Here is a 26,939-nt window from a genome sequence, read left to right on the forward strand (position 1 = left end):
ACCTCTAATTGGACCGAACCTTCGGTGCGAGGAGGGTGCGACACGCCTTGCCAGCTGGCCTCCGGTGACTCAGCAGTTCTGACACGTGGCACTCATACAACGAATGTGACGTGGCCTATGCGAAATTTCTCGGATTTTGAAATAATTTCTCAATTTTCGCGCCAAAACTTCTAAAATCCATAACTTTAGCATACGAGCTCCGTTTTTGACGTTCTTTATATGCACGCGTAGGTAAAATTACGCTCTACGACTTTCGTTTAGACTTCGTCGGCTAATTTTGACTTTAATTTTTATATTATTATTTTTAACAGACCGGGACAGGAAATCCGTTAAAAATTCACAACTTCTTCATCCGACGTCCGTTTTCGTCAGACTTTTTACCTTTGTACTACTAATGATGAGACCTTCGATTCTCGTTTAGGTCATGTCGGCTAAAAATCACTCGATCTAAAATTCGAGTTTTTAGCTGTCTACTACTAAGCTGAAACTTCGAAAAATCATAACTTCCTCATACGAAGTCAGATTTGGGTGTTCTTTTTATACCTACTCTCGGTTTAATGAACACTACGAGTTTTGTTTAGATCACTAAGGCTAAAAAGTAGTTTATCAAAAACTCACTTTTTACGACATTCGGCACCGTGCCGGTTTATCGTGAAACTTCGACAGGTCATAACTTCTTCGTTATAACTCGGATTTCGGCGTTCTTTATATTTTCGGAAACCTCAAAACATATACTACAACTTGGTTAAGATTAATCCTTCTAATTAATCTTCCATCAAAAAGTCATTTTTGATGCTTATCGTCTCTAAATTGACTAGCCCGGATCTACGGGCGTTACATAAAAAAACATCATAAATGGCCCTGTGGTTTCCTCAAATCTGAAGTTTAATCTCCGTGGTTTAAAAACGTCATAGATGGTCCCTGTGCTTTCAAAACTTTTGACGATTGGTCCTTATTGCTAACTCAGTTAAATTTTGTCTGTTAACTGAAGGGTATTTTCGTCATTTAACTACCACAATGACCATTTATGATGTTTTCACTTATTTAAAAAAATAAAAATAAAATAATATACAAAGGGGTCTCTCTCTCTCTCTCTCTCTCTCTCTCTCTCTCTCTCTCTTTCTCTCTCTCCCTGGGAGCTTCCACCTGACACACGTAAGATCGGATTGCCTTCGACACGATCCTTGTTCACTGTGTTAAAATCACCTCATGTTCATAAAAAGGCAAGACAACAATTTGAAATGAAAATCAACAAGTAAATGCTGGTTATGGAAACTAAAAGGCATGAATTACGCAAGAAATTATTCTGGTTAAAAAGGCAGCGGATCTTTGGAGCTAAATTTGAAATCATATTTTCTTTCAAGAATCGATTGGATAAAGCACAGCTTCAGGAAGTTCTTCAGCCTGGAGCGAAGGATGTTTCTAAATACAACAAACTTCAAGAACGTTCTGTGATGAAGGCACTTAATTCTTTGGCACATGAAGGTTTTTATTCGCATGATGTGGAGAATTCCTTGAACTCGGTTGGATCTTCTCTCCCAGTAAACAACACAACATCATTTCCTCAAGGGCTTGCGCTGAATCTTTGTTCTGTTGTAAGCTAAGCTCTAGCTTTTCCTCCATTGAATGAGTTCTTCCTTTTACCGGTTTAAAAAAAAATAGAACAACATTTATCCATTTCTCTGATTTTGTATTGTTCTTATCAGCCCATGGAACTTCTGAAAGCTAGAGTGGACAAGGAAGGATCAAGAGTTGTATCTACTCAATTCATAGAAAAATTCATTTTTAATAATCCTCATCGCCCAAATGTCGAAGCTCAGGTACATACAAATTTCCAATTCGAGAACATAAGGAAGAAGGGGCTGCGATTTGAATCTGTACATATGAGAAGAAAGGTGCACAGGAAACAAAGGGCATCTCAGTCTCGAATCAAAGCGACCCATGAAAGTGAAGTTGAAATTGAAATCACACTAAGAAGATATCGAATCAGAGCGACCCATGAAGCTAAATCGAGATAACAAGGTATCTATGATGTCGAAGCATGAACCCTAATGATTTAAACAAGTAAAGTGTCTCTTTGAAAAATATAATCAAACAGGTGACAGGGATTACGATTTACAGACCTGGAGGAACTTTCAGGTGACTGCTATTCAGAGTGGGTTTGGATAAAAATTCCTGCTTAACATCATTACGAGTACCAATCTCATCTCCTTTCCGATTCTCTTTCCAGTGGATTTCTTGAAATCGGTGCTCGTTAAAGAAAATGGTAAAGAACACGAACAGGAAGCAGACTAGTGCTATGAGTGGAAGTTGGGTTTTCTTCTTTTTGCCATCTCAGAGAGAGAGAGAGAGAGAGAGAGATAAACCAATTTATATATTATTTTATTTTTATTTTTTTAAATAAGTGAAAACATCATAAATGGTCCCTGTGGTAGTGAAATGACGAAAATGCCCTTCAGTTAACAGACAAAACTTAACGGAGTTAGCAATAAAGACCAATCGGCAAAAGTTTTGAAAGCACAGGGACCATCTATGACGTTTTTAAACCACGGGGACTAAACTTCAGATTTGGAGAAACCACAGGGACCATTTATGATGTTTTTTCATATATATATATATATATATATATATATATATATATATATATATATATATATATATATATATATATATATAGGTTCTATGGAAAACAAAAAACACTAAAAAAAACCATAAAAATGCATAAAAAAATACTTAGAGATCACAAATATTTTTTTTTGAATTTATATTCTTAAAATTCGTAATTTTTTATATAAATTCGCTGAAAATGATTTTGAAAAAAAAAAATCTATTTTTTAATTTTTTTTTTCAGCGAAAATTTTATAAGAGCTGCGATTTTTTGATGTATAAAGTCAAAAAAAGTTTTGTGATCTCTAAGTATTTTTTATGCATTTTTATGATTTTTATGATTTTTATGCATTAGTAAATGCCACAACTCCATTACATATGGCCTTCAATCTGCATTTGTCATTTTTTTTAAATGCAATATTCTTTTTTGTTTCCAATGCATGCATTTTGATTTTCTCTTTAAACTCCTGCTTACTGTTATACTTTTGACCTATTTTAAAATGACACTTATGAACCCCACCTAAAGAACAACTTTTTTCCTTACTTAGTTGTTTCAAAACTGCTCTTCTTTTCCTGTCTTGATCAGAATCCTCATCCATGGAATCAAAAGCATCATTGTCAATAACATCTAACTCATCAGCTTCTTCATCACTCTCATGTTGTCTAGGATTCCTAGTCCTTTTATCCAAGAACTCTACTTCTGTATCAATGCTCATGTTAAAATCCCTCATATCAACTTCAACATCTTTAATTACATTATCTTCATCCACCCAATAATCACTATCATCACTATCATCTTCCTGCTCTGTTTCACTTCCTTCTTTACTTTCAACCTCACTTACATTTTGTTTTCCAGTACTATCCATGTTAGATTGAGGTTGGTTTTCACTTCCATCTTGGACACAAGCATCAGTTTGATAGTCAAAATCCCAAAAGTCATTCATCTGAGGTTGGTTTTCTTCATCCATCTGAGGTTGGTTTTCTTCATCCATCTGAGGTTCATTGACATCATGCATGTCAGGGGCATTGACTCCATCAACATTGCTTTGTAGTATTTGTTGGTAGAGCTCAATATCAAAATCAATAGCTGCCTCAACAAAGTCTTTGGCTATCTGCTCAGTCTCACCAATACCATCAAAGTATATTTTCTTACTGCAGGATGCCATCACTCCATCCTTGCTCATAACCCTTCTCCTATTATATTCAGGTGATAAGGATACGACTTGAAGTACTTCATTGACTTGGATTTCAGGTTGGTTTGGTTGAGTGGGCACCACATCAGTAGGTGTAGTCATCACAGGTGTTTCCTTTGATTGGTCATTAGGAGCTTCATCATTGTGTTGCACATCCTCATGTGGTTCATCTAACTGTACAAGGGTAACCTTGGTAACAGGTTTAGGGTTCAAGAAATAGGTGAGTAGTCTTGTTTCACCATGTTCTGTGTATACCTTCATCACTTTGTGCTCACTGACATATTGAGAAAAGTTTGCAACATCTTCATCATTTCCTAAAGGGCGAAGACCAAAGTGGAAGTCTCCACCAGACACAAGAAAATGGTAGTATATAACAGGAGGAACCCCATATCTGAAACCTTTCATGATTGCATCGAGCTCATGAACTGAAAACTCATCTATATCTACCATGTCAACATAGTTTACAGTTCCGTCAATGTAACGAACATCAGGGTACTTAGTAAACTCACCTCCATGGTACAACTTAATGGTAAACAATGTTGGGTGTCCATCTTCAAAACAAGTAAAAAAAACACTTCAGGTGGAGTTACGTCAAAAAAATTCAAGAAATCAAAAGATGAAAAAGGGCAAATTACGTACCATAAACAACATTGGGGTTGAAGTGTGTGTTTAACAACCTTACGTGCCACATTGGTATGTTCATCCACCGATAATCTCACCAAATCGCAACTTAACTAACACAACAGATTTTGTGTCTAGGGATTTTATTGATCTTGGTTAAAGAACGACGATCTACTTTATTAAGGAGGAGACGAACTGCTTTTATTGAGCTTTAGCGGGAACGGTTACAGAGATGAATGGACTAAAATACCCTTAAGTGAGAGGGGCATGGGTAAAGTAACGGGAGCTTGGTAACGGCTGTTAAGCCATTGGACTAAACTTGCAACAAAATGAAACTATTGGACCATCCTTGCAAGCCAAACCCATTTTGGACCAAACGTGCTAGTTTTGACATACCACAAGGACCAAATTTGCAATTTTGTCTTATAACATTTACCAAAGATCATTAGCTTCCACTTAGTTAGGAAAAGTTGGTAACATAAATAGAATGAGCAACATAACTTAGGTTATGATATCATCCCCTTTTGACCTATGTACGATTCAATGCGACTCATGTTTGTGTTTGACCTAAGTTCATGAGCCGTCCACCATCCACCTCGATTCCATGAATATTCATGAACAATACCAATCAATTCAACATTAAAATTGATTACAATTAAAAATATTTTGCGTAAGAAAATATTATATTAGGACTTACCGAATATGAAGTTAAAATATAAAGATTTATTTATTTATTTATTTTAATTTTTTGGTGTAAAATAATTATGCAATTTGTTTGGAATTTCAAAACTCTTTATAGAACTGATGTTGATTTTATATTTATTAGCCGACAAGTCTTACCATTTTAGCACATCATCAAACAATCACTTATGTGGTCACTCATGACTCATCTTTACACACACACATCTCTCTAAAACCCATTGGCAAATTCACAAACTAAATATTTTTTTTTTCAACAAATACAATCTACCGCCCACGCGCTGCCCAACGCCGAAGGAAAGTGCAAGGAAGTTGCTCAGAAAAATTCCTGTTAGATTTTCGTATTATACCGACGGAGCAAACTCCTATTCTTTTTATCGTTCTATTCATTGCCAACCTCTTTCTCCTATCGTAGAACTTCAATTGATACCAAATTTCTGTATTTTTATAACCGTAGCAGACGCAAACTATAGTTCCATATTCGGTGCTTCCTGTTGGTCTGTGATTTCTTCATTTAATCTTTGCAAAACGCGAAACACTGATGGATTCAAATCACCGTGATCAAACATGTGGGTTTGGGTTTTTTTAGGATAAATCGACGAAGCCCGTCAGTGGTTTAGTGGTCTATCGTATTCGAACTTCAAAGTGTTCTTATTGGCGATAACCCACTAGTCAGTAGTGATCATGGTCTTCTACTATTCTTCCGCACAGCTGGTAATATCTCGCTTATGTTCTCATCGTATTCTTGATGTTTTGATTAGATATTAACGCAATACTGTGTTACTTGCCAATCTTGTTTTTTTCCCAGAAGAGGAATAGTGTTCTGTATTGTTTAGATCATGTGTATTGCGGTTTTTCGTTAGGTCTTTGTCACTGTACTTTGTAGATATCTTGTTGAATCCTTTTGGAAAGGAAATAACTGGGAATTGTTGCTGTTTTTCAGGAAACCAACCTTTTCCCAACAGCTGAAGGAAAACCAGATGGTAATTTTTATTCATAGGAATTGTTCCAATCCTATTTAATACATATTACTTACTCCTTCTGAACGAATTTTAAGCATGTGCTTAAGCAGACACTTTAGAAATCCAGAAAGGCATTATACTTTCATTTCTAATGAGACTATAGGGGTATAAAAGTCTTTTTTGTTAAGTTACTTGCCTTTTGACTCTGCTGACATTTTGCTTATGAACACCAACAGCACCTCCATCTCCAACTCCTACAGGTGGTTATGATGTTAGCCCAGAACAACTTGCTTCAATGACAAGAGTGCGTGACTTGATTGCTTTCCAAAAATCTGGAGGAGTAAGTTTATGATTTATTAAGAATTCTCTCTCTCTCTCTCTCTCTCTCTCTCTCTCACACACACACACACACACACATCATCTTATAAATAAGATTATGATTGTCTTTTCCATCCATGAACATGACAGGTTAAAAGGTTGGCAGAAAAGTTGAAGACGAACCCTGATAATGGAATCCATGAAGATGAGTCAAACATATTAGACAGAAAGAATGTGTTTGGGTCAAACACATACCCAAGAAGAAAGGGAAACAGCTTTTGGGTAATTTATCTGTATATTTTTTTCTCTCTAAAGGCAATTGAATCGATAATATTCAGTATTTGAATATGATTTAATCTAAATTAAAATCGTTGTGTAATATGCATTTGATAGAGGTTTCTGTATGATGGTTGTGAAGACACCACATTGATCATCTTGATGGTAGCTGCTGCTGCTCTTTTGGCACTGGGTATAATAACAGAGGTTAGTGAACATCTTTAAGTCTAATATTTATATGTTTTGTTATAAAATTCGTTTCTTTTATGGAAATATGACATCTTTATGTTTTTATCACTTGTGTTATTACTATATACTCCAGGGGATCAAAGGCTGGTATGATGGGGGAAGCATAGCTTTGGGTGTTATATTTGTCATGGTTGTTAAAGGTAACTTTATTTCTGTTTTCTGACTTGTAAACCAATCATGAATAAGATGAAGAAAATGATTATGTCACATAGTTTGCTCTCTTTTAACATGCCATTGTTATTTTGTGTTCTCTAGCCATGCATGAGTATAAAAGTTCACTTAAATTTCAAAACTTGAATGAGGAGAAGCAGAACATACAGTGTCAGGTGGGGTTTTAACCAATGTATTGATCTTTTCATACAATCATATTTTTCTTTGTTGACAAATAAAGATATGATACTGCTATAGGTTGTAAGAGGTGGAAGGAGGATGATGATTTCAATATTTGATATTGTTGTGGGTGATGTCATACATCTTATGATAGGAGACCAGGTAATATGTTTCTCATTTCTTGTGATTTCCGTTTTTGCCCTTGTTTACACTTCATTTGTTAACCAGGTTCCAGCTGATGGGGTTTTCATTTCTGGTTACTCTCTTTCTATAAATGAATCAAGTATGACTGGTGGGAGTCAAATTGTAAGTTTTCTTAAATTTCTGTTAATTACATTGTGTTTTATTTCAATTCTCTAGTTTTGAAGGGTAGATAATGTAACTTTTTATTTTTTTTTGAAAATGATGGAACAGGTTGTTAAAGATCATAAATCACCATTTTTAATGGCTGGGTGTAAGGTGGCTGATGGCTCTGGTAAAATGATGGTAAGACTTAATCATTCTAATCCCATGCAAAAATACATAAAAAAAAAAGTTTTTTTGACCTCTTTTTCCAAAAGACAAAAAAATAGCTTCTGATTTTGGAAGATGTTTTCTAAGTTCTAACCCTATGTGATATTTCTTTTTCCACCACCAATGTTGCCATCACCGCTGCCACCACCACCCCCACCTCCCCTACCTCCGCCACCACCACCACCACCACTTCCTCCACCACCAACACCAACACCAACACCACATGGTCTTTTTGTGGTGGTTATGTCACAACTCACAACACATACATTTGGACACCCAATGCTAGTTCATCACCAGTGATTTTTTCATCAGGGGTTTATCAATATCAGATTTACCATCTTCTAAAGGAGTAGATCCTTGCAGTTCTTGTCAAGAGATAAGTGACAATCTGTTCGATCTTGTGATGTTCAGAAATTCCTTAACTTTATCCTCTTCCCAGTTCTTGGTCAACTTATAGAAGAAAAGATTTGCATCAATGACATTTTTATGTGGACCTAAATTGTTATCATTCTCCTTCATCCCATTGCTGACAATTTTTCATTTATATAACCACATTTAGGTCACTAGTGTTGGAATGAATACAGAATGGGGATTGCTTATGGCTAGCATCTCAAATAATGATAATGATGAGGAAACACCATTACAGGTTACTTCTCTAAACATGCTCTAACCTTTTAAAATTCAAAAAATCACACAAGGCTTAAAACTGTCATCAATCTGTTTACAATATCTTAGGTGCGTTTGAGTGGAGTGGCAATGTTTATTGGTAAGATTGGGCTTTTGGTAGCTGCATCCGTTCTTGTCATCCTTCTCATCAGGTAATTCAAAGCTGCATGGGTATAATCGTCTTTTCACCCCTCTTTCTTGCTTTTAATATGGTAATTTAACTAATTTCTGCTTGCTAGGTTTTTCACTGGATACACGGAGGACAATGAGGGAAAAGTAGAGTTTATTGCTGGTAAAACTAGTGTCAAGGATGCTTTGGATGGAGTAATCAAAATTTTCACTGTTGCAGTATGTATCTTCTGCATATATAATATATATTTAATTTAGTTTCATTTTCAACCTTGTAATTCTTGAGGTGTGTATAGGTAGCTATTGTTTATGTTGCAGTGCCAGAAGGGCTTCCATTAGTTGTCACTTCAACGTAAGTTGTTCATTTTCTATAATCCATTTCTTTAATCGAGTTTTGGATGACTAACATGTCAATTATATATAATTATAGGCTTGCATACTCAATGCGAAAAATGATGTCTGACAAAGCATTGGTATATTGATATTTTTGTTCTCATTGACATCTATAGTTGTATGTATTTTATTTTATGTTTTTGGTAATTTTGTATGTGCAGATTAGGAGGCTATCTGCCTGTGAAATGATGGGTTCTGTAACTACAATTTGCAGTGATAAAACTGGAACCTTGACTTTGAATTTGGTGGGATATTTTTCTTTTCTTGGTAACTTCATGATTCTTGCATATTTTATTATTTTATTCTAGTAGTAAGTGCCAATGATCTAAAATGGTACTAAAATCTTTTGTTCATATTTTAAATAGTTAAGAGGGAATCTCCTTTCACTTCTTTTCTCTTCTTATTTTGACATCTAAGAAGTAAAAATCCATCATTCTTTTCCCATATTTGTCTCATGTTTTTGCTTTATTCAGATGACTGTGGTTGAGGCTTATATTTGTGGGAAGAAAATCGATCCACCAAATGACACATCAGCATTACCTCCAAAGATTGTATCTCTTCTTGTTGAAAGTGTAGCTCACAATACAACTGGCAGTGTATTTTTCCCTGAGGTATAGTAAATCTTTTTTATAATAGTATTTAATATTAAAGGATACTTATTATTGTTGGTGTTTAATAGGGAGGTCAAGAAGTTGAGGTTTCTGGATCACCAACAGAGAAGGCCATACTTCAATGGGGGATTAAGGTTAGTTCTTGGCTCATATGTTGGGATAAAATCTTGTTTTGTATCCTTGATTTTATGTGATACTCATAATTTTTGTAATAATAAGTGCAGCTTGGAATGAATTTTGATGTGGTGAGGTCAGAGTGTTCAGTTATTCATGCATCCCCATTCAACTCAGAGAAAAAACAAGGTGGTGTTGCAGTCAAACGGGTAATTGTACAACCTTTTAAATATTTCATAACCATATTAAAAAAAAAAGATGCTAATGGAGCAGAGATCCAGAATTATGATACCCATAAGCCCAAGTGTAGAACTCACTCCCAAAAGCCAAGCTTGTAGGAGGAGGGGGAACCTAGACTTATAAGACACCAATCAAACTTTCATTGAAATTGTGGCAATAACGAGGTATTAAGCTTCTTAGTTATACCATGAAACAATCATTGGAATTTGGAAAATCAATTAGGTTTCACTTTCATGCAATTTCAATGGAGAGCAAAATAATAGTGTAGATGTAATGGTGTGCATAGTTTACGCCCAAATTAGATTTTTTTAAGTACTTGGGGTCTATGATTCATAAGAAAGGCTTTGTTGTCGTATTTAAAAAGATTTCATATGATTCACATCAAACATTTTCTTTTTGTTCTTTGATATCTCAACAGCCTGATTCTGAGGTTCATGTACACTGGAAAGGGGCTGCTGAAATTGTCTTGGCTGCATGCTCAAGATACATGGGCAGTGATGAAAGTCCGGTTCCCCTGGATTATGGAAAGGTATGAGAGATCAGTCTCTTCATTTTTCTCTTAAGAAATCATTTTCAGTTTTCTAGAAAGAATTCCATGGCAACTTTAGAAAATCATGATCCCAAGTCGATATTTTCATCCATGCAGTTGGAATATTTTAAAAAGGCGATTGAAGATATGTCTGCTAAAGGTTTGCGGTGTGTTGCTATTGCCTACAAACCATGTGCACAAGAAACCGTGCCAACAGATGAAGATGACCTGGCAAATTGGGGACTACCTGATGATGATCTTGTTTTGCTAGCAATAGTTGGTTTAAAGGTATGTGGATGTCCATGTCCATGTCCATGTCATCAAAGAGATTTATATTTTTTTTGATACATGGTTTTGGTTTTGCAATGCAGGATCCATGTCGGCCAGGTGTCAGAGATGCTGTCCAACTGTGCATACAGGCTGGTGTGAAGGTACGAATGGTGACAGGTGATAATCTTCTAACAGCAAGAGCGATTGCATTAGAATGTGGAATTTTGGGGTCAAATGCTGAAGCCCAAGAGCCAAATCTAATTGAAGGGAAATCTTTTCGTGCCATGTCAGAAGACCAAAGACTAGAAGTTGCTGAGAGGATATCGGTATGTGAATTTACTATTATGACCCTAGTCGAGTAGTTGTAAATAAGTTTTATAAAATGTTTGTGAAACAGGTGATGGGGAGGTCTTCACCTAATGATAAGCTGTTACTTGTCCAAGCATTGAGGAAAAGAGGACATGTTGTTGCTGTTACTGGAGATGGAACAAACGATGCCCCTGCTCTACATGAGGTAATAATTCAAGATTTTTCATCATCAGTTTAATTATTTCTACTCTATTTTATGATTTTTATTTTTTTTTATGAAATTGAAATTGTAGGCTGATATTGGTCTTGCTATGGGCATCCAAGGAACTGAAGTTGCTATAGAAAGTAGTGATATCGTAATCTTGGATGATGATTTCGCTTCCATTGTAAAGGTCTGATATCTTCTGTTTTTTGGTCTTTATGTTGGTATAGAAAACGCTTGATCCTTTTTTTTTTTTTTTTTTGAGATTAATGTGTTTCTTCTGCATGCCCACATAACAGGTTGTTAGGTGGGGAAGATCTGTTTATGCAAACATACAGAAATTTATTCAGTTCCAGCTCACTGTAAATGTGGTTGCCCTTGTCATTAATGCTGTGGCAGCTGTTTCTTCAGGGGATGTCCCCCTTAATGCAGTCCAGGTATCTTTTTCTCTCAATCTTGTCAAAATATCAAAGATCATTAATAGTCTGATAATTGCAACTTACTTTGTATTATTGTATTAATTTATATAGCTCCTTTGGGTGAATCTTATCATGGACACTTTGGGTGCACTTGCCCTAGCCACCGAACCACCAACAGACCACCTCATGCACCGACACCCCGTGGGCCGCAGGTTTGACCAATTCCAGATTGACTTTCGTCATAATAATATTTATTCTTGTAACTAACTTTTTTTGTTTCTTTGTTTAGGGAGCCTCTTATAACAAGTATCATGTGGAGGAATTTGTTAATTCAGGTATTGTATTTATATAAGTTGTCTTTGTGCAAAAGTTTGTAAAAATCCATGAGAGATTAAGTGTATTAATTATATAAAATTACAGGTTGCTTATCAAGTGTTGGTGCTCCTTGTACTCAATTTCCGTGGTATACAAATCCTACATTTGCATCACAGTTCTCAACAGCATGCTAAGAAAGTGAAAAACACTCTCGTTTTCAATGCTTTCATTTTTGCTCAGGTCAAGTATTTTTTTTTCTTCTCATAATAGCAACCTACTTATGATTCCTTACCAATACAAAATAGCAACATATTTACAATTCCTTAATCCATAATTTCAGATTTTTAATGAATTTAATGCTCGGAAACCCGATGAAATTAATATTTTCAAAGGCGTTACCAAAAACCACTTGTTTATGGGCATCGTGAGCCTTACTGTTGTTCTTCAAGTAAGATTTCTTCAGCCCTTTTTCCCCTTTTCTTTATTCAATTCTCACACAAAAATGTATCAAAATCATAATCTAATCTCTACTCTTCTTATTCCATTTCCAGGTCATTATCATCATGTTCCTTGGGAAATTTACCGCAACAGTAAGGCTGAGTTGGCAATTGTGGTTGGTCTCAATTGCAATCGGCTTTATCAGGTGTGTTCATTTTTAGAAATTTCTCATCACCCCCCTCTAGTCAACTTCTTTTTATGTTTTCACCCTTATTATCCTTGTTTTTCACTAGTTGGCCCCTTGCTGTTATTGGGAAATTCCTAACCCCTTCAGTGAATATTTTATCAATATATTCCCATCATGTACATCGCAACGTAGAAAGAAAGGTGCGTATATGGGACAAAAAAGTTCTTTCATGTATTATACAAAAAAATATATATAATTATAATTTATAACTCATGTTACTTATTATCCCAGGTGGAAATGAGGATGATGAGTGAATGCTAGCGGCTCTTAGAAAAGGATGCTAATTTTTTTTTTTTTTTTATTTATTTATTGTTTTTCCTTTTTGCAACGTCATCAAAGGCTTAACAACTTATATACTCGGACATACTGAGGGAGGGGGAGGCTACAACTGTATTCAATGACCCCGTCGTCTGTATTTAGAATTTGAAGCTTTGTAGAGTTTTTTTTTCTTTTTTCTTTTTTCTTTTCTTTTTTTTCCCGGTTCATGTTCGGTGTTTGATGTTATTGCCATTTTGTAATTGGATGCACTTTTGTACATATTGGGATGATTCTTGTATATATAAAATTTTCCACTCGTTCATTTATTCATATTGCACTAAAAAACCTAGGCTTTTGAACTACTTAATTCGATCCCCATTGTTGATATATCACAATTAATATACAAACTACATGCCATAACAGAATGTGAATCAAAATGATAAGATTAAAGTTTTTTTTTTAATGGATAATATCAGTTGATGAGATCTTGGTGTAAGAGACAGTGAAAATGATGCATAGCCTTCTCTACCATAGGCGCGTATCTACCACTACCATAAGCTGGTGATTCCAACCCTCTTTGGACTGATTCACAGAGCGTGACATCTTCCATCTACAATCATATAAAAAAAAAAAAAACTCCAGTCATCTGATACCTGAATGATGACCAAAAGGTACATACAATATCTACGTACCTGAACTTGTTCACTATCTTTTAAACTCCCTGTTACAAAAGCTTCATCATCCTACACAATAGAAGCTATTATATACCCCATCCATGTGAGAAACACAGTTTGATTTCAAATTTACCTTAAGAGATGCATCAAGGAAATAATCAAAAATCACTTTGCATCTCCTGGGTCCCAATGGAAGAACCAGATTTGTGTCCATCCAAGGCCCATACCTGAACACAAAAAGAGGTTAAAAAAAGAGCATCCATGGTTAAAAAAAAGAAACAAGATAAACTCAAGAAACTTGCCTATTCACCATGAAGTTTGGATAAATGAAAGCATATAGAGATTTTGATCCGAGTCTATCAAAGTCTTCCTCACCCTTCACTTCATCTCCATCACATCTCTGGATGCTTACTTTCTCATATACCTACGATTCACAAGATTTAGATATATGTTAACTAATAGTCAAACATTTTAATTCAAATGTAAATGTGTGTCAAGTGAAACATACATACTGTGGTGGAATAGGAATCTAGCTTAAGACCTGATGCAAGATCTTTATGTGCAAATGGTACATGATACCCTCCATCCAAGTAATTGTCACAAAAAACCTGCAAAAACACCACTTAAAAATAATCATGAGGTTGTATTTAAGACAGAATACAAGATTTAGAAGGATTTGAAAAAACAAACCTTCCAATTACATTCGATGGTATATTCACGTCTACAAAGATAAGTTAGTGAAGTATCAACACCATTTGTACTTAGTATATCAGAAGTGCTACCAAGCCACTCCATTCCCACATCATCATGTTCATCAAACTTGTCTTTTTCCAAATCAAGAAGGATAAATGGCCCCCAAATTGCTACCCTCAATGGAACAAGTCCAAATTCCTAAACAATAATCCATATCAACAATACCCAATAAGTGAATAAAAGCTAATAGAGCATCACTTATCGCAGAAAAAGGAGAATTCAGTTCATATACTTTGACATTGAAGTTTTTTATCCCTGTTATTCTGCTTGCTTTCAGAAGTGCTCCATTCAATCCATATGTCCATCCCTACAAAGATCAACTGTGTGAATCGAATTCTTCTTCTTATTGAAACGAATAAAGAAAGACACCCATGAAGGTAGAAGTAGAAGTCAACTCACATGGTAAGGGCATACAAAGCAAGATCCTTTTCCACTTCCAGAGGCGAGAAGAGAGGCATGGTGGCGACACACATTATGAAATGCACGTAATTTGCCATTTTCATCACGACATACCACATATTCTATGTTTCCTATTCTGTCAATTAATTAAAGATTAAGAAATTAACAAGAACCCAATATGATCAAAAGATGCAGTGAAGTTTACCTTCCAGTAAAGAAACTGTTAGCCTCCTGAATTTGCTCGGTACATCCTAATCATCAACCAAACACATAAATGATTATGGATTTGTTGCAAATGGATCGTATGATTGTTGACTTTTCACTGAAACAAGCGATTTTATAATGCATATTCACGATTGGCATGTTGAAAACCAGCCAATTTGACCTCAGAATTAAATAAGAAGAGCATACATAGGCACACAAATTCATAACAACCAATATAGAAATGAGAGCTAAGTAGATTACCAACGGCCTGCCATCCTCTGAAGAAGACTTGATTGAGTTCCAGAGAGTGAAAAGAAGGGGAGGTGTACCATGAGCTTGGTGGGGTTAGGGCTTCTTCGATTGGGATATGGGGGTTGAATTCATGGATCAGTGAGCGAGCAAACTCTTGAGATGGTTCGAGTAAACTGTGATTGGTTTCAAGCGACTTTCTGATCAGTAACGTTTTGGGTGATCGGGCGTGCTGTGCGCATGAATTTGGATATGGATTTCTGAGTTTCTTCAAGTCAGAAAAGTGAAGATTAATGGGTTTCATCATCATCATCGCCATGATCAGAATTTACAATGCTTTTGCTCTCCATCCTAGGTACTAAGTAGTTGTATTTAGATGTTTTATGATAATTGTTAATTGTTAATTTTTGTTTTTCTAGATTAACGTGATAAAATCACTTCGTGATTTAAACCTTCAACTATTTCGTCCGAAGAAATCCTATCAACAATTTCATGAACCTAATGGCACATATATCATCCTCTTGATGGCGTATGGGATGGTCTTAAAACCGTTAATACATATGAAACTTAATAGTGCATTAACTCTTACCACATTTTCAATAAAATATTCGATCTGTTAGTTTATAGTCTTATTTTCTTACTGTGTTTAGTATATGAGCCTTTATGTAACATTGTTGTGTATATATATCTTTGCAACACAATACCCTAATCAAGAGGGCTTTTACACATTTAACATGGTATAAAGCTAGGTTTTCCTCCCTCATGCACATACCTCTGACTCACCTCTCCCACACACAGGATTTTTTATCCTCACTATCGATCGATCCCACATCAACAATTTTTGTTTTGATTGTTTCCCTCCTTGGTGCACCCGACGTCTGCCTTCTGCTCCACCAGATCCGATGTGCCTAGGTCAAGATCCTCCGTTGCCTACTGTTGTTACCCACAACAACAGTCCACATCACCAAGTGTTGCCTCTTGTTGTGTCTCCATACTCCATCGATCCTGCTAAGTGATAATGTCGATACCTGCTTCATCCTCTTCTACTGTTCCATCCACATTGAGTTTGGTATGTTCCCTCACCAATGTCTATAATCAATTCAGCTTCAAACTCAATGTTGATGGCTCTAAATACAAGTTCTAGCGACAAATCTTCCCCAACATGTGTCGAGGTACCATGTGTTATGGTCACATCTCAAGAAAATCCAACCCAACTAGTGATGATGATGAAGAGTGACACTCGGTTGATGCTCACATCAAATCATGGTTCTATAGCACATGTGATCCCGGACTGCTTCAGATCATCTCCGGTGACGACTGCACTGCCAAAGACCTTTAGAACAAGCTTGAAGAATTCTTCCGGAACAACAAGATGTCATGCATGTTGCAACACGACCATGGTGCAACAAGAACATGCATGGCGCAAGAACATCAAGATTTGAGAAACAACACGACCATGGTGCAACAAGAACATGCATGGCGCAACAAGGTCGTGCATGGTGCAAGAGCAATCCTCATGGTGCAAGAGGAGTACCCCTTGACGCAAGAAGGATCCTCATGGTGCAAGAGGAACCCCTCATGGAGAAAGAGGGAGCATAATGGCGCAAGAAGAGATGTCATGGCGCAAGAGCATCCTTCTTGGCCCATCCCTTTAACATATGGCGCAACAAGGTCCCGTGTTTCTCCATATCACTCCCAAGTGCTCCAAACCTCTTCCACGTGCTCCAAAACCCCTTCCATATGATCTGTTCCTTTGGCACTTGATCCGTTCCTTTGTCAGACGATCCATTCCTTTCTTAGATGATCTTTTCCTTTGTCACATGCTCCATGAACCCCAAGTGATCCATTGAGTTCCCAAGTGCTCCAAATGCTCCATGAACATGATCCAAATTCTCGAGTCACATTTAACACTAAGAATATTGTTGATGATGTTACAGTTTTTCCAACGGTTTCTCGAATTACTGAATCGATGCTCAACTTGGTGAATCCTACTAATCAATTATTGATTGAGTATCGAGCTTCTATGGATTCTAATCCCACTGGTATTATTCCTCCAAGAGTTACTTCTCAAGGTGCATAGGGATTATATAAAGCAATGAAAACAAAGAAAAAGAAGGAGACTGTTGTGAAACCTAAGCCAGATGAGGAAGAAATGGTGAAGCAGATCGGGTTGGAAAGTGTGTCCATGGTCATTAATTATTGGTGATATTTATGATAATAGCAAGGTCCTTTTGGGTTGCCCTCAAGACCCAAATTAAGTAGAATAAATAAAGGAGAAATTGTTTTATTAATTATTATGGTTAATAATTAATTAGAACCTAATGTGAAATATATTTTGGGAATTAATTAACAGTTTAATTAATCAAAGGGTTGAATATTCATTAATCGATAGTTGGTTAATCATGAATGTTCATGAAGCACTCTATGATATGTGAAATGGGATTCATTCCTCACTAAAACATATGGAAGTTTACGATTATGATGCTTATGCTCGTCGTGAAGCGCTTGGCAATCTAGAACTTAGAATAGAGATGTGTTATCTCGTTGGAGAACCCATAAAGCATTTTGGATAATTGTTCAACAATCCTTTAAAGAACAAAGTGTATGTTTCTCAAAGGGCAGTCTTCCAAGAGAGGGAGCCGATTTCCAAAAGGGATAGTGGGAGCCACATTGATCATGATAAGATTCGAGAGTCAACCAACAAAGAGCCTAAAGTTGGACCTAGAATTCAATTCAAGGTAGAAAGAGCTATTGAGGAAACTGACATACCTCCACCTCTTCCTTATAGATATGATAGAGGAAATCATACATTAGTTATATAAGAGTTTATATTACTAAGGTATATGAGTCACTGGTAGATAGCAATCAGAGTGTACTAGCTATCGAAAGCTATGGTAGGCCCTAAAGGCTACAACATGGAAGGAGGAAATGGAGAGCGAGATTCAGTCTATGTATGTGAAAACTTGGTAGATCAAGCACTTAGGTGTAAGTGGATCTTCAAGAAGAGACAAGCATGGATAGGAATAAATACATAATCAAACCAAGATAGGTTGTGAATGATGTGTAAGCTTGAGAAGTTCCTTATGGACCGAAACAAGCATCTCGTAATGGAATCTTTGTTTCAATGAGAAAAGTTCAAGGAGTTTGAATTTCGGGAAATAAAGATGAGCCGTATATATTTTAAAGCTAGTGGGAGTAATTGGAATCTTTGTTTCAATGAGATAGTTCAAGAAGTTTGAATTTTGAGAAACATAGATAAACCATATATGTCAATGCTAGTGGGAGCATTGTAGTCGCCCTTGTATTGTACATAGATAAAGTACGATTCATAGGAAACTATATTCTAACTTAGCAAGTGTAAAAACTTGGCTTGGTATGAGAATTGTTTCGCTATGATACTCATGGGAGATACAGAACACGTACATCATAAGGATCTACGGAGATAGATCAAAGTGATTCGTTTGATTAATCAAAGTACATTGAATCTTGAGGAAACTCGACATGCAGAACTCAAAAAGGAGTTCGTTCTTATTAAAATATGGCATAACATTAAGCAATGATAATGTCCTAGTTCTATCATTGATACTAGAGGGTATGAGTCGTGTCCTATAGGCTTCTACTATGGGATCGATCATATATGCCATGACATTTATTGTAACGCCCGAAAATCATGACATAATTTTTGTTTTAGTTTTTAGTTTAATAGCTCGTTAATACATGTCCATCCCATAAAAACCAGAGTAATTAAGTTTTAACAAAACATTGACAAATCAGAGTAATTCACAGAAAACGAAAACATGTGGTGTGTGCCGTGCAATCATCCCGAGCCCTTCCATTTGAAAACCAGAGTACCTGAACGTAAATTGAAAACCGTAAGCACAAAGCTTAGTGAGTTCCCCAAAATACCATACAACATACAACCACAGATTATCATGCAATACACATATAGTTTCCATGGGCTCCCCCATGGTCTTTATCTAGTATGCCATGGGCTCCCCCATGGTCTTTACCTGGAACGCCATGGGCTCCCCCATGGTCTGATATCCAAATGCCATGGGCTCCCCCATGGTCTTCCATGCAAGTATCACAGAGACAACTAGCATAACACATAACACGTAATGGGCCGGCATTGGTGCCTTCGACCCATGGATATTGTGAGAAGACTCACCTCACACTACCGAATCACACAGACGAACCCCGACTGCTGGCTGACAGATCCCCGAACTGTCAATCATCAAAACAACACCCAATTAACAATTGGATGCCAATGCATAACCATAAATCCATACTTGGGGTAAAAAGACTATTTTACCCCTAACCTAGCTTGGTCCAAGACCAAGGCCCAAACTCAAACCCTGGAGGCCCAAAAGCCAAATAATCAACCAAGGCCCAATTATGGCCCAATTTTCCAAATTGGGCCCAAACCCCTTACATAGGCCTTACCCTAAAGCCCATCCAATTTTCCTACTCCATACACTTGTTCTCAGATGGCCCAACAAGAACCCAAACACCTAAGCCCAAAAGGAAGGCCCCACTCGAAGCCCAAAGACGATTAGGATTTTAACATAAAATGACGATTAGGGTTAAGTAAGAACACTTAACCCATTAAGGACTTAATCCATTAAGCCCAAAATTGTATTAAGTTAACTGTAGAGGCATTATTAAGTATTATTAGAATTTAATTAACAGCTTTAACGCGGGTCCGACCAACTCCAAAACTAGGGTTTCTTAACATTAGGGTTTTCTAAACCCTAATTAGGGATTCCAACCCAAATTTGTGACAACTAGCTTCCAGGTTAGGCTTTTAGGCTAATTAGAATTAAATAAGCCGGACACCACCCACTACCACCTCGGGCGGTGGTAGTTAACGGGGGTCTGCAACGGCAGCCACCACCACACGGCGGTGGTGGTGGGTTTTTCTTTGGTGTTTCCGGCTAAAAAGTCCATACAACATGACCTCATAAAAACACGCATTCATGCACCCATACACACACACAACCACCCAAACATGGTGGCTAATGGTGGTAGAAAGTAGAAATGGCGGCAGCCACCATGGTTGGCTGCCATGGTGGTCTTCTTGTTCTCCAGCCAACGAAACATGCCAAACATACTGAAACAAGCACCCACACACCGGAAAAACACACCCAATCTAAACAGCGACCTCATCGACGGAGGAGGACGGCGGTCCAAAGGAATGACGAGAAGGCGGTGGCGGCGCCAACTGTCGGCGCTAGCGGCAGAGATACATCAGCAGAAAGAAAATGAGAAGAAGAAGTGACCGGAAGAACAACGACAGCCATAACGTCCAACGATGGCTTCGTCTTCAATGGAAGCGGCGCCACGACGGTCTCCAATGGCTCATGGTGGCGACGTAGTTGACGGCGGCGGCTGGAGATGAGAAACCAGAAGCACTCGAAGGTCGGCCACCAATCCCTTGTCGGTCTCGGTATCTTCTGTCGCAGAGGAGAAGGTGTCACCGGTCAGCAAGGGTCCACCGGTGGTCTTTGTTGATTGAAAAAACAGGAGAATAAGGTGGTGGTGGCTGATCTTATGAAAACTAGGTTTAGGGTTTCGGCTTCATGCAAGAAAACGAGAGGATGGGGCGGTAGGTTACATCCCGTCTCCCTCAAACTTAAATCCATTTTTAACACTTTATCCCCCTGCCATCAAAATCCCTTTCAATTTGAATCTAATATTTACCAAACGGCCCTTGCTTCCTAAAATCTTTTCATCACAAGTCCATATGTTGCCAACTAACCCCCAGAAATAAAAAATTATAACCTTTAAACCCCATGGCTAACATCCCGATAAATAAATACAACTTTAGGGCTAGGATAAAAATAAAAATAAACATATATATCGGGGTTTTAGGGCTATTATTTATTTATTTGTTTTATTTATTTATATATTCATTTAATATTATTTATTTATTTTAAACTGAATGTTACAATTCCCCCCACTTAAATTAGATTTCGTCCTCGAAATTCGTCCTTACCTTTCTCAACACGCCAAACAATCAGAGCAACACAACCACAACCCAAGAATACTACAGCCTCCCCAAGACAACCGAAACCAACCCTAGCAGAACTTACCAAACTTGAAAAGAACGAACCTTAAACCCTTGCAGAAAACCACCTCTACCATTCCCGAAACCTGAAATCTCAAATTGATTTGACTCCGCGACAGACCGCCCACACCGAACCACTATCAAACCAATCCCATAAAAAGACCAACCTAAACTAAATACTTTCAACCCAGATTATTTTGATGCTTTCTTAGGAACAAAAATCACTGATCATATACAGCTGCAAAACACTTACACTTGACAGGAGGCTCGGATAATCCTTCAAGCAGAAGATTCCTCCTTGCGACGGTTAGACTCATACAAGAGCTGCGCAACAAGGTCCAATCAAGCGATATGAGATTATTTAACCCAACTGCAAACAACTTAGCATATTCCCCGAATAACAAGCGACTCCGCACACGAATCCTAAATCACTGAAACAACTCCGAATCATCTTGCTACCACCTAACTGCTTTCCAAAAGCAGCCGAGACCTACCTGGTCCCAACTTGTCCGCCAACTATCTGAAACACCGGACTCCTACCCGACTGCTGAGCCAGAAGACGCACAAGCACACAGTAGCCCCACGCGACTCCTGAAAGAAAATCTCGACTGGTAAGAATTGCCCAAAAATACCTTTCCACCAAATCTACTGCTAAATGTGAATGCTACATGACCCACTGTAGCCTCATATCATACCCGGTCTCCAACAACCTACATTCTCCTGATTCCAACCACATTGTGGCTCTTCCACAGATAGAACCATCCCAAGACACAACATAATGGCTCGATCCGTCATCATACTAAACCCGTTCCTTACCCTTGAACCCTGCGATTGATGCCTTTGGCATATAGATACCCTAATTTCTTATTCTACTGAAATGAAAATCCTGCACAAAACATGTGCGATACCCGAATCGAGATCTTACCCAAAACCAATTCAATTCTCCACTCATAACTCGAGATCCACGAATCTACATTTTCATTTCACACCACCACCTTCTGATTCCCGACACCCCTCAATTGACCGATAAATAAATACTCTCACACCATTTCCGAGACTACCAGTCTCGCACCTGGTCCAACCACCAGGTTCCCAAGATTCCAACAGCAAGGTTACCCAACCTAAAACCCCTCTGCGTCACACACTGATCACCCGCATGATCCTGCAAGTCAAGATCCGAAACCTTGACCTAACGGTCCCTACCAGGTCCAACCTGAATTTCCATAATCACACGGGGCTTGCCTACGGGCCCCACTCGTCAAGAGCCAGCCAGGCCCGACTCCGCCTCGGACCCTAATGGTCCTCAACCTAGAATAGAGAATAATTCCCTGACCATCCAGACCGGTGTGCCCAAGGCACAAACTGATTCTTCTTCCACGCTCGTGACCATCTCAATAACAGTCTATCTTGAAATGATGAATGCTACGATCCCATCGCAGTCTTACAACACTTCCAACCAACCATGACCTTAACACACTCAAACCATCATAGTACCACTCTTCATGATCCGAATCCCGCAAACAATCAGAAGTTCGGGTCACACGTTCGAATCCCACAGCCTACTATGAACACCAATGGGGGTACCGACCTGCAGTCGGAAGTTTCTCGAACTCTTACCAACACAACCTCAATCTGAACAACCACTTTATTCTCCCCTACTTGGACTCGGCGATTCTCTCTCACCTCTTAATCCTTATGGATCTCCGATCCATCTCCCTCAATAGCATGAACCACCCATACCCTGCGCTGAACAATACTAGCGTTCCATTGCTAGCCAAACTTAATGATCACCCAACTCTTGAAATCCTGAAGAATACTCTTGAAATCTTAACCAATCAGGTAATCCAAATCTCCTCCCATGATACCATATAAATTCCTTGAGTTCTTATGCTGGCGACTGAAAATCATAACCCTTTCCCTAACTAACAAATCTTCATCCCAACTCTCACTCTCGAAGAATCCCCGAATCCTAATCGACTACAACCTGAGAGAATATGAAACTCCCCTGTCATTCTAATGATCCAACGACTCAAGCAACTGACCCACCATCTTCCTGCTACCGCCCCCTTCCTAGCAACGGCAGTGTTTGAACCTTACTGCTCTCCCATAGGTAGCTGCCGCTCCTACCAGAACAAATGTTGAAATCAATGAATTCTGGCGATACTGAAGAACTAACCCGCTGAATCCTTACCAAAGATCTTCCACACAAAAACCCCTGAACCGATCTTGACCAAATCCAAAATAACAATCAAACACATTGGAACCCGCTACACAAGATACAACCCCTCAACGAACCACTAATGATTCATGGCATGCAAAAGACATGAAACAATTCCCAAAGATAACGCCTACCAAAATCAATATAAAATTCTAAGCAACAAGAAAACTTATAACAACCGAAGAAAAGTAAAAGACAACATATCCGCAATATCACCTGCTGGAGCATTGGCCTCTCCCGGTCCGACACTGAAATAACTGGCTACTCTTTGCTGGGGCTCCTGCCCCACCCTCATGGCTATCAGAAATCCGCAAAATAGCCGGAGCAGACGCACTCACTGCTCCTCCCCTCCTCCTTAAACAAACGGCCCCCCTCTTCCATGGGTGCTCCAAATCGATCTCCCTCTCTCGGGCTCTAGAAATCATATCATTCGGGGTCTTACACCCTGAAATACTTTCAAACTCCCTGATATAATCCCATGATATAGCATCAACAACATCATCTCTTATCTTACGACCAATATCTTCCCGCCAATCTCACGCCCTAACCTTCAATAGGCAGGAAGCATATCTGACCTTCGCCTCCTCGAGAAGAAACTCGTCCTGAACGCGGTAGGCGTATCTGCTAATCACCTTCTACTACCAACGGGGTCCCTCTTCCCTTAGAATGCAGGAGTTCCTCAAGCACGAAACTCACGGAATGAAGGTGTGCGAGCCCCGACGATAGCCATAACCTCAACACGGAATGCTCCCAAGAGCTCATCCAAGATCTCCAGAAACCCATCCTTAACCGAACAAAGACCACTGAAGTCTTCTCCAAAACACCACGGGTAATCTCCGACGAGATGAATTCCCGCATCTGCTCGCTCATCGGCTCAGTACCTGCACCAGAACCGGAACCAGAACCAGAACCAGAACCAGAACCTGAACCTTCTCCCTGAGCACTCATAACCAAACTAAAATACCATCATGCAAAAGATCATAACATACTCAAGAATCCTTTTCCCCAAGCTTCTTTGATTCTCCAAGACTCTCCCCGATTCGAGTATGGATCCTGTGCTTTCAGTAGTACGGGCCCAATACTACCTTCCAGACCTATCCATACTTTCTTCAAGAATCATCCCGAATCCTCTAAGTCTCCTTCTCAATCTGATGCACTAAAGCTCACTAAACAACATGACTACAACCACTACAACACCCCCTAGGCTCACCTAGGTTCCTGACCTCACTCTGCCATCAGCTGCTATAGAACTCTTTATAATGCCAATCATCCACCTCATGAATACATTCATATTCACTTAGTAGCTGACTCCCATCATCCAAGAGTTCCAAAAAGCACAAAGCAAGCAGCATTCGTGTGGTAACACTCTAATCCATAAAACTATCATAGAACATTCAACCCACACACTACTACTTATGCTAGAAATTCCACCCTTACTTCCGGTTGCCTTATGCATGAAAATTATACAGAGAACAGGATCATGATGGGTTTTATGCATAAGAACAATCCTATGTGCTCATACAAACCCTAATGCTTGGATCTAGGTTTCTCTATTGTACATGCAATGAATCCAAGACTTACAAACCCTAATCTAGCATACATAATTTCGAAATTAACATATAACATCAGATCTAGAGGTTTACCTCTTCAAATAGTAGCTTGAATCTTCTTCTCTTGAGCTTAGAGTCACAATTGTAACTCCTCTAATGGATCACAAACACCACACAAGCAAGAAGGAAACTTTGAGAGAGAGGAGGATGCTAATTTTCGGCCTAGGGTTTTCTCTTGGGAACAAGTGGCCGAAAATTGCATGCAAGGGTCTCTATTTATACTGTAGGCTGCTAGGGTTTCAGTCTAAACCCTAATGGACAGCTTAATGACCAAGCAGCCCAAGGAACCTTCTGGAATAAGGCCCTTGGACGAAAATATGATGATCCCTCATCTTAATTTCGTTCCCCCTTAGTCCATTAGGTTTCCCAGCCCAAAACTCAATTATCACACACTTGAAAGTTTAAGCCCCTTTATTTAATTAATCTCTTTTAGTCACCCAATTAATTCCTAATTAATTTATGACTAATTCTAATTAAATAAATATGATTTCTCCTTTAATATATTATTCTTATAATATATTAATAAACCATAATATCCTCTCTCTTTCCTTAAATTACCTTGTCAAGTTGCTTTGGTGAAGGCAACCCAAAAGGACCGTGCACAACCGGGTCAAGTACATACCAAATATAGTTACGGGCTTAGACACTAATCCAACAGTCTCCCACTTGGATAAGTCTAGTAACTATATCTCACATACGACTTCAGGATCCGGTTGGCAATCGTAGCTCTTATACGCTTCAGTCAACTCTGATCAAAATCCTGTCCTTCAGATAAGGGATCGTATAATCCTCTGTTCTAGATATCATGTCGACAATACTTATTGTCATTTTGTTTCTCGATCTTTGATTTGTTCGACATAGAATTCAGTTGAACATATCAACCTCATCCTGACCGGGCCCGATACATAAGTCAAACCAAATCATCGAGTGGCCAAGATATCGCTTTTATACTCTTAGAATAAAAGGAACAGAAAACTTCGACTTATATGCTTTTATTATCCACTAGCTAAGTTACACACAATAATACGTTTTATAACATCAAGTTACTGATGTGGTTTCGTATTATCAATGCATAATCAACTGGCAAACAATAACCATATCTCTAGATTTAAAGATTATATGATATTATCATCTTGCGATCACTTGTGATAACTTTCATGAAGTCATACTAGCAAGTGCGGGTTTATTCCAATGCTCAAAACATATTTCATAAGCACTCATAAACTTTGTAGCAAACCTTTGCTATGTCTAAAACCTTTTAGACAATCTACAAACAAATTTATGACAATATTCTTTCATATCTACTTCCAACATATGAGAGATTGTGGACTGTTCGAATAATCCTATTATTCAGGAAGTCAAAACATGCAGAATCGAAACAATAGATAAATAATCAACATAAGATAGTAACTTTCTTATAAATAACACACCTTTATTTAATCATCAAATGTTGAATACAAAATTATCCATTACAAGTTTCCTATCTATCTAATCTAAACTAATATCGTCCTTTAGCCCAACGCTCCTAGCGTGCTTCAAATGCTTGACCCTACTCAGTCCCTTCGTAAGGGGATCTGCTGGGTTATCTTCTGACGATACCCTCTTCACAACGAGGAGTCCCTTTTCTACCCGATGTCTAATAAAATGGTATTTCCTGTCGATATGTCGAGATCTGCCATGATCCCTTGGTTCCTTGGTCAAGGCAACCGCTCCTTCATTATCACAGAAAATTTCCATTGGCTCTTTTATGGATGGCATAACTCCAAGGTCTCCTATGAAGTTCTTCAACCATATAGCCTCCTTTGACGCCTCGCTTGCCGCAATGAACTCTGATTCGCACGTTGAATCAGCTACGGT

The 26,939-nt window shown here is 38.2% G+C and overlaps 2 protein-coding genes and 1 pseudogene across 3 annotated transcripts; 2 read left to right on the top strand and 1 right to left on the bottom strand.

Annotated features, from left to right (window-relative positions):
* The first annotated feature begins 914 nt into the window (after positions 1 to 914).
* RPS10 (ribosomal protein S10) lies at positions 915 to 2,882 on the top strand. The gene is given in 5 exon segments (XM_079065660.1): positions 915 to 923; positions 1,077 to 1,595; positions 1,707 to 1,820; positions 2,099 to 2,139; positions 2,852 to 2,882. Coding segments are annotated over 5 exon segments (714 nt in total).
* A 2,477-nt stretch (positions 2,883 to 5,359) lies between these two features.
* Positions 5,360 to 13,234, top strand: LOC145129605 (calcium-transporting ATPase 8, plasma membrane-type-like; annotated as a pseudogene). Its single transcript, XR_013717560.1, has 31 exons — positions 5,360 to 5,834; positions 6,064 to 6,103; positions 6,319 to 6,422; positions 6,551 to 6,682; positions 6,794 to 6,883; positions 6,999 to 7,065; positions 7,181 to 7,251; positions 7,334 to 7,417; positions 7,484 to 7,561; positions 7,670 to 7,741; positions 8,328 to 8,414; positions 8,504 to 8,586; positions 8,674 to 8,915; positions 8,994 to 9,036; positions 9,118 to 9,201; positions 9,430 to 9,567; positions 9,636 to 9,701; positions 9,792 to 9,890; positions 10,340 to 10,450; positions 10,568 to 10,738; positions 10,822 to 11,046; positions 11,118 to 11,234; positions 11,323 to 11,421; positions 11,531 to 11,668; positions 11,762 to 11,862; positions 11,940 to 11,985; positions 12,071 to 12,205; positions 12,306 to 12,413; positions 12,517 to 12,608; positions 12,697 to 12,790; positions 12,882 to 13,234. The product of XR_013717560.1 is annotated as a calcium-transporting ATPase 8, plasma membrane-type-like (transcript).
* Positions 12,935 to 15,673, bottom strand: LOC145129606 (choline monooxygenase, putative (CMO-like)). Its single transcript, XM_079064376.1, has 10 exons — positions 15,200 to 15,673; positions 14,940 to 14,985; positions 14,735 to 14,870; positions 14,568 to 14,642; positions 14,273 to 14,473; positions 14,095 to 14,190; positions 13,885 to 14,006; positions 13,716 to 13,809; positions 13,601 to 13,651; positions 12,935 to 13,518 (listed from the first exon to the last, which is right to left on the bottom strand). Exons 1-10 carry the CDS (start codon positions 15,504 to 15,506, stop codon positions 13,381 to 13,383), a joined length of 1,266 nt encoding a protein of 421 aa, XP_078920502.1. The 5' UTR covers positions 15,507 to 15,673; the 3' UTR covers positions 12,935 to 13,380.
* Between the last annotated feature and the right edge of the window lie 11,266 nt (positions 15,674 to 26,939).

This window comes from Lactuca virosa, chromosome 8 (genome assembly GCF_052849685.1).
Source record: "Lactuca virosa cultivar CGN04683 chromosome 8, Lactuca_virosa_CGN04683_v6, whole genome shotgun sequence".
NCBI classification, from domain to species: Eukaryota; Viridiplantae; Streptophyta; class Magnoliopsida; order Asterales; family Asteraceae; genus Lactuca; species Lactuca virosa.

Excerpts from the sequence above, each read along its gene's own strand:
- LOC145129606 (XM_079064376.1), bottom strand. The coding sequence starts at position 15,506 with ATGGCGATGATGATGATGAAACCCATTAATCTTCACTTTTCTGACTTG. Across the intron at positions 14,474-14,567 it reads TAAAAAACTTCAATGTCAAA|GAATTTGGACTTGTTCCATT; the intron begins GTATATGAACTG and ends ATTATTGTTTAG. Across the intron at positions 13,810-13,884 it reads CCAAACTTCATGGTGAATAG|GTATGGGCCTTGGATGGACA; the intron begins GCAAGTTTCTTG and ends TTTTGTGTTCAG.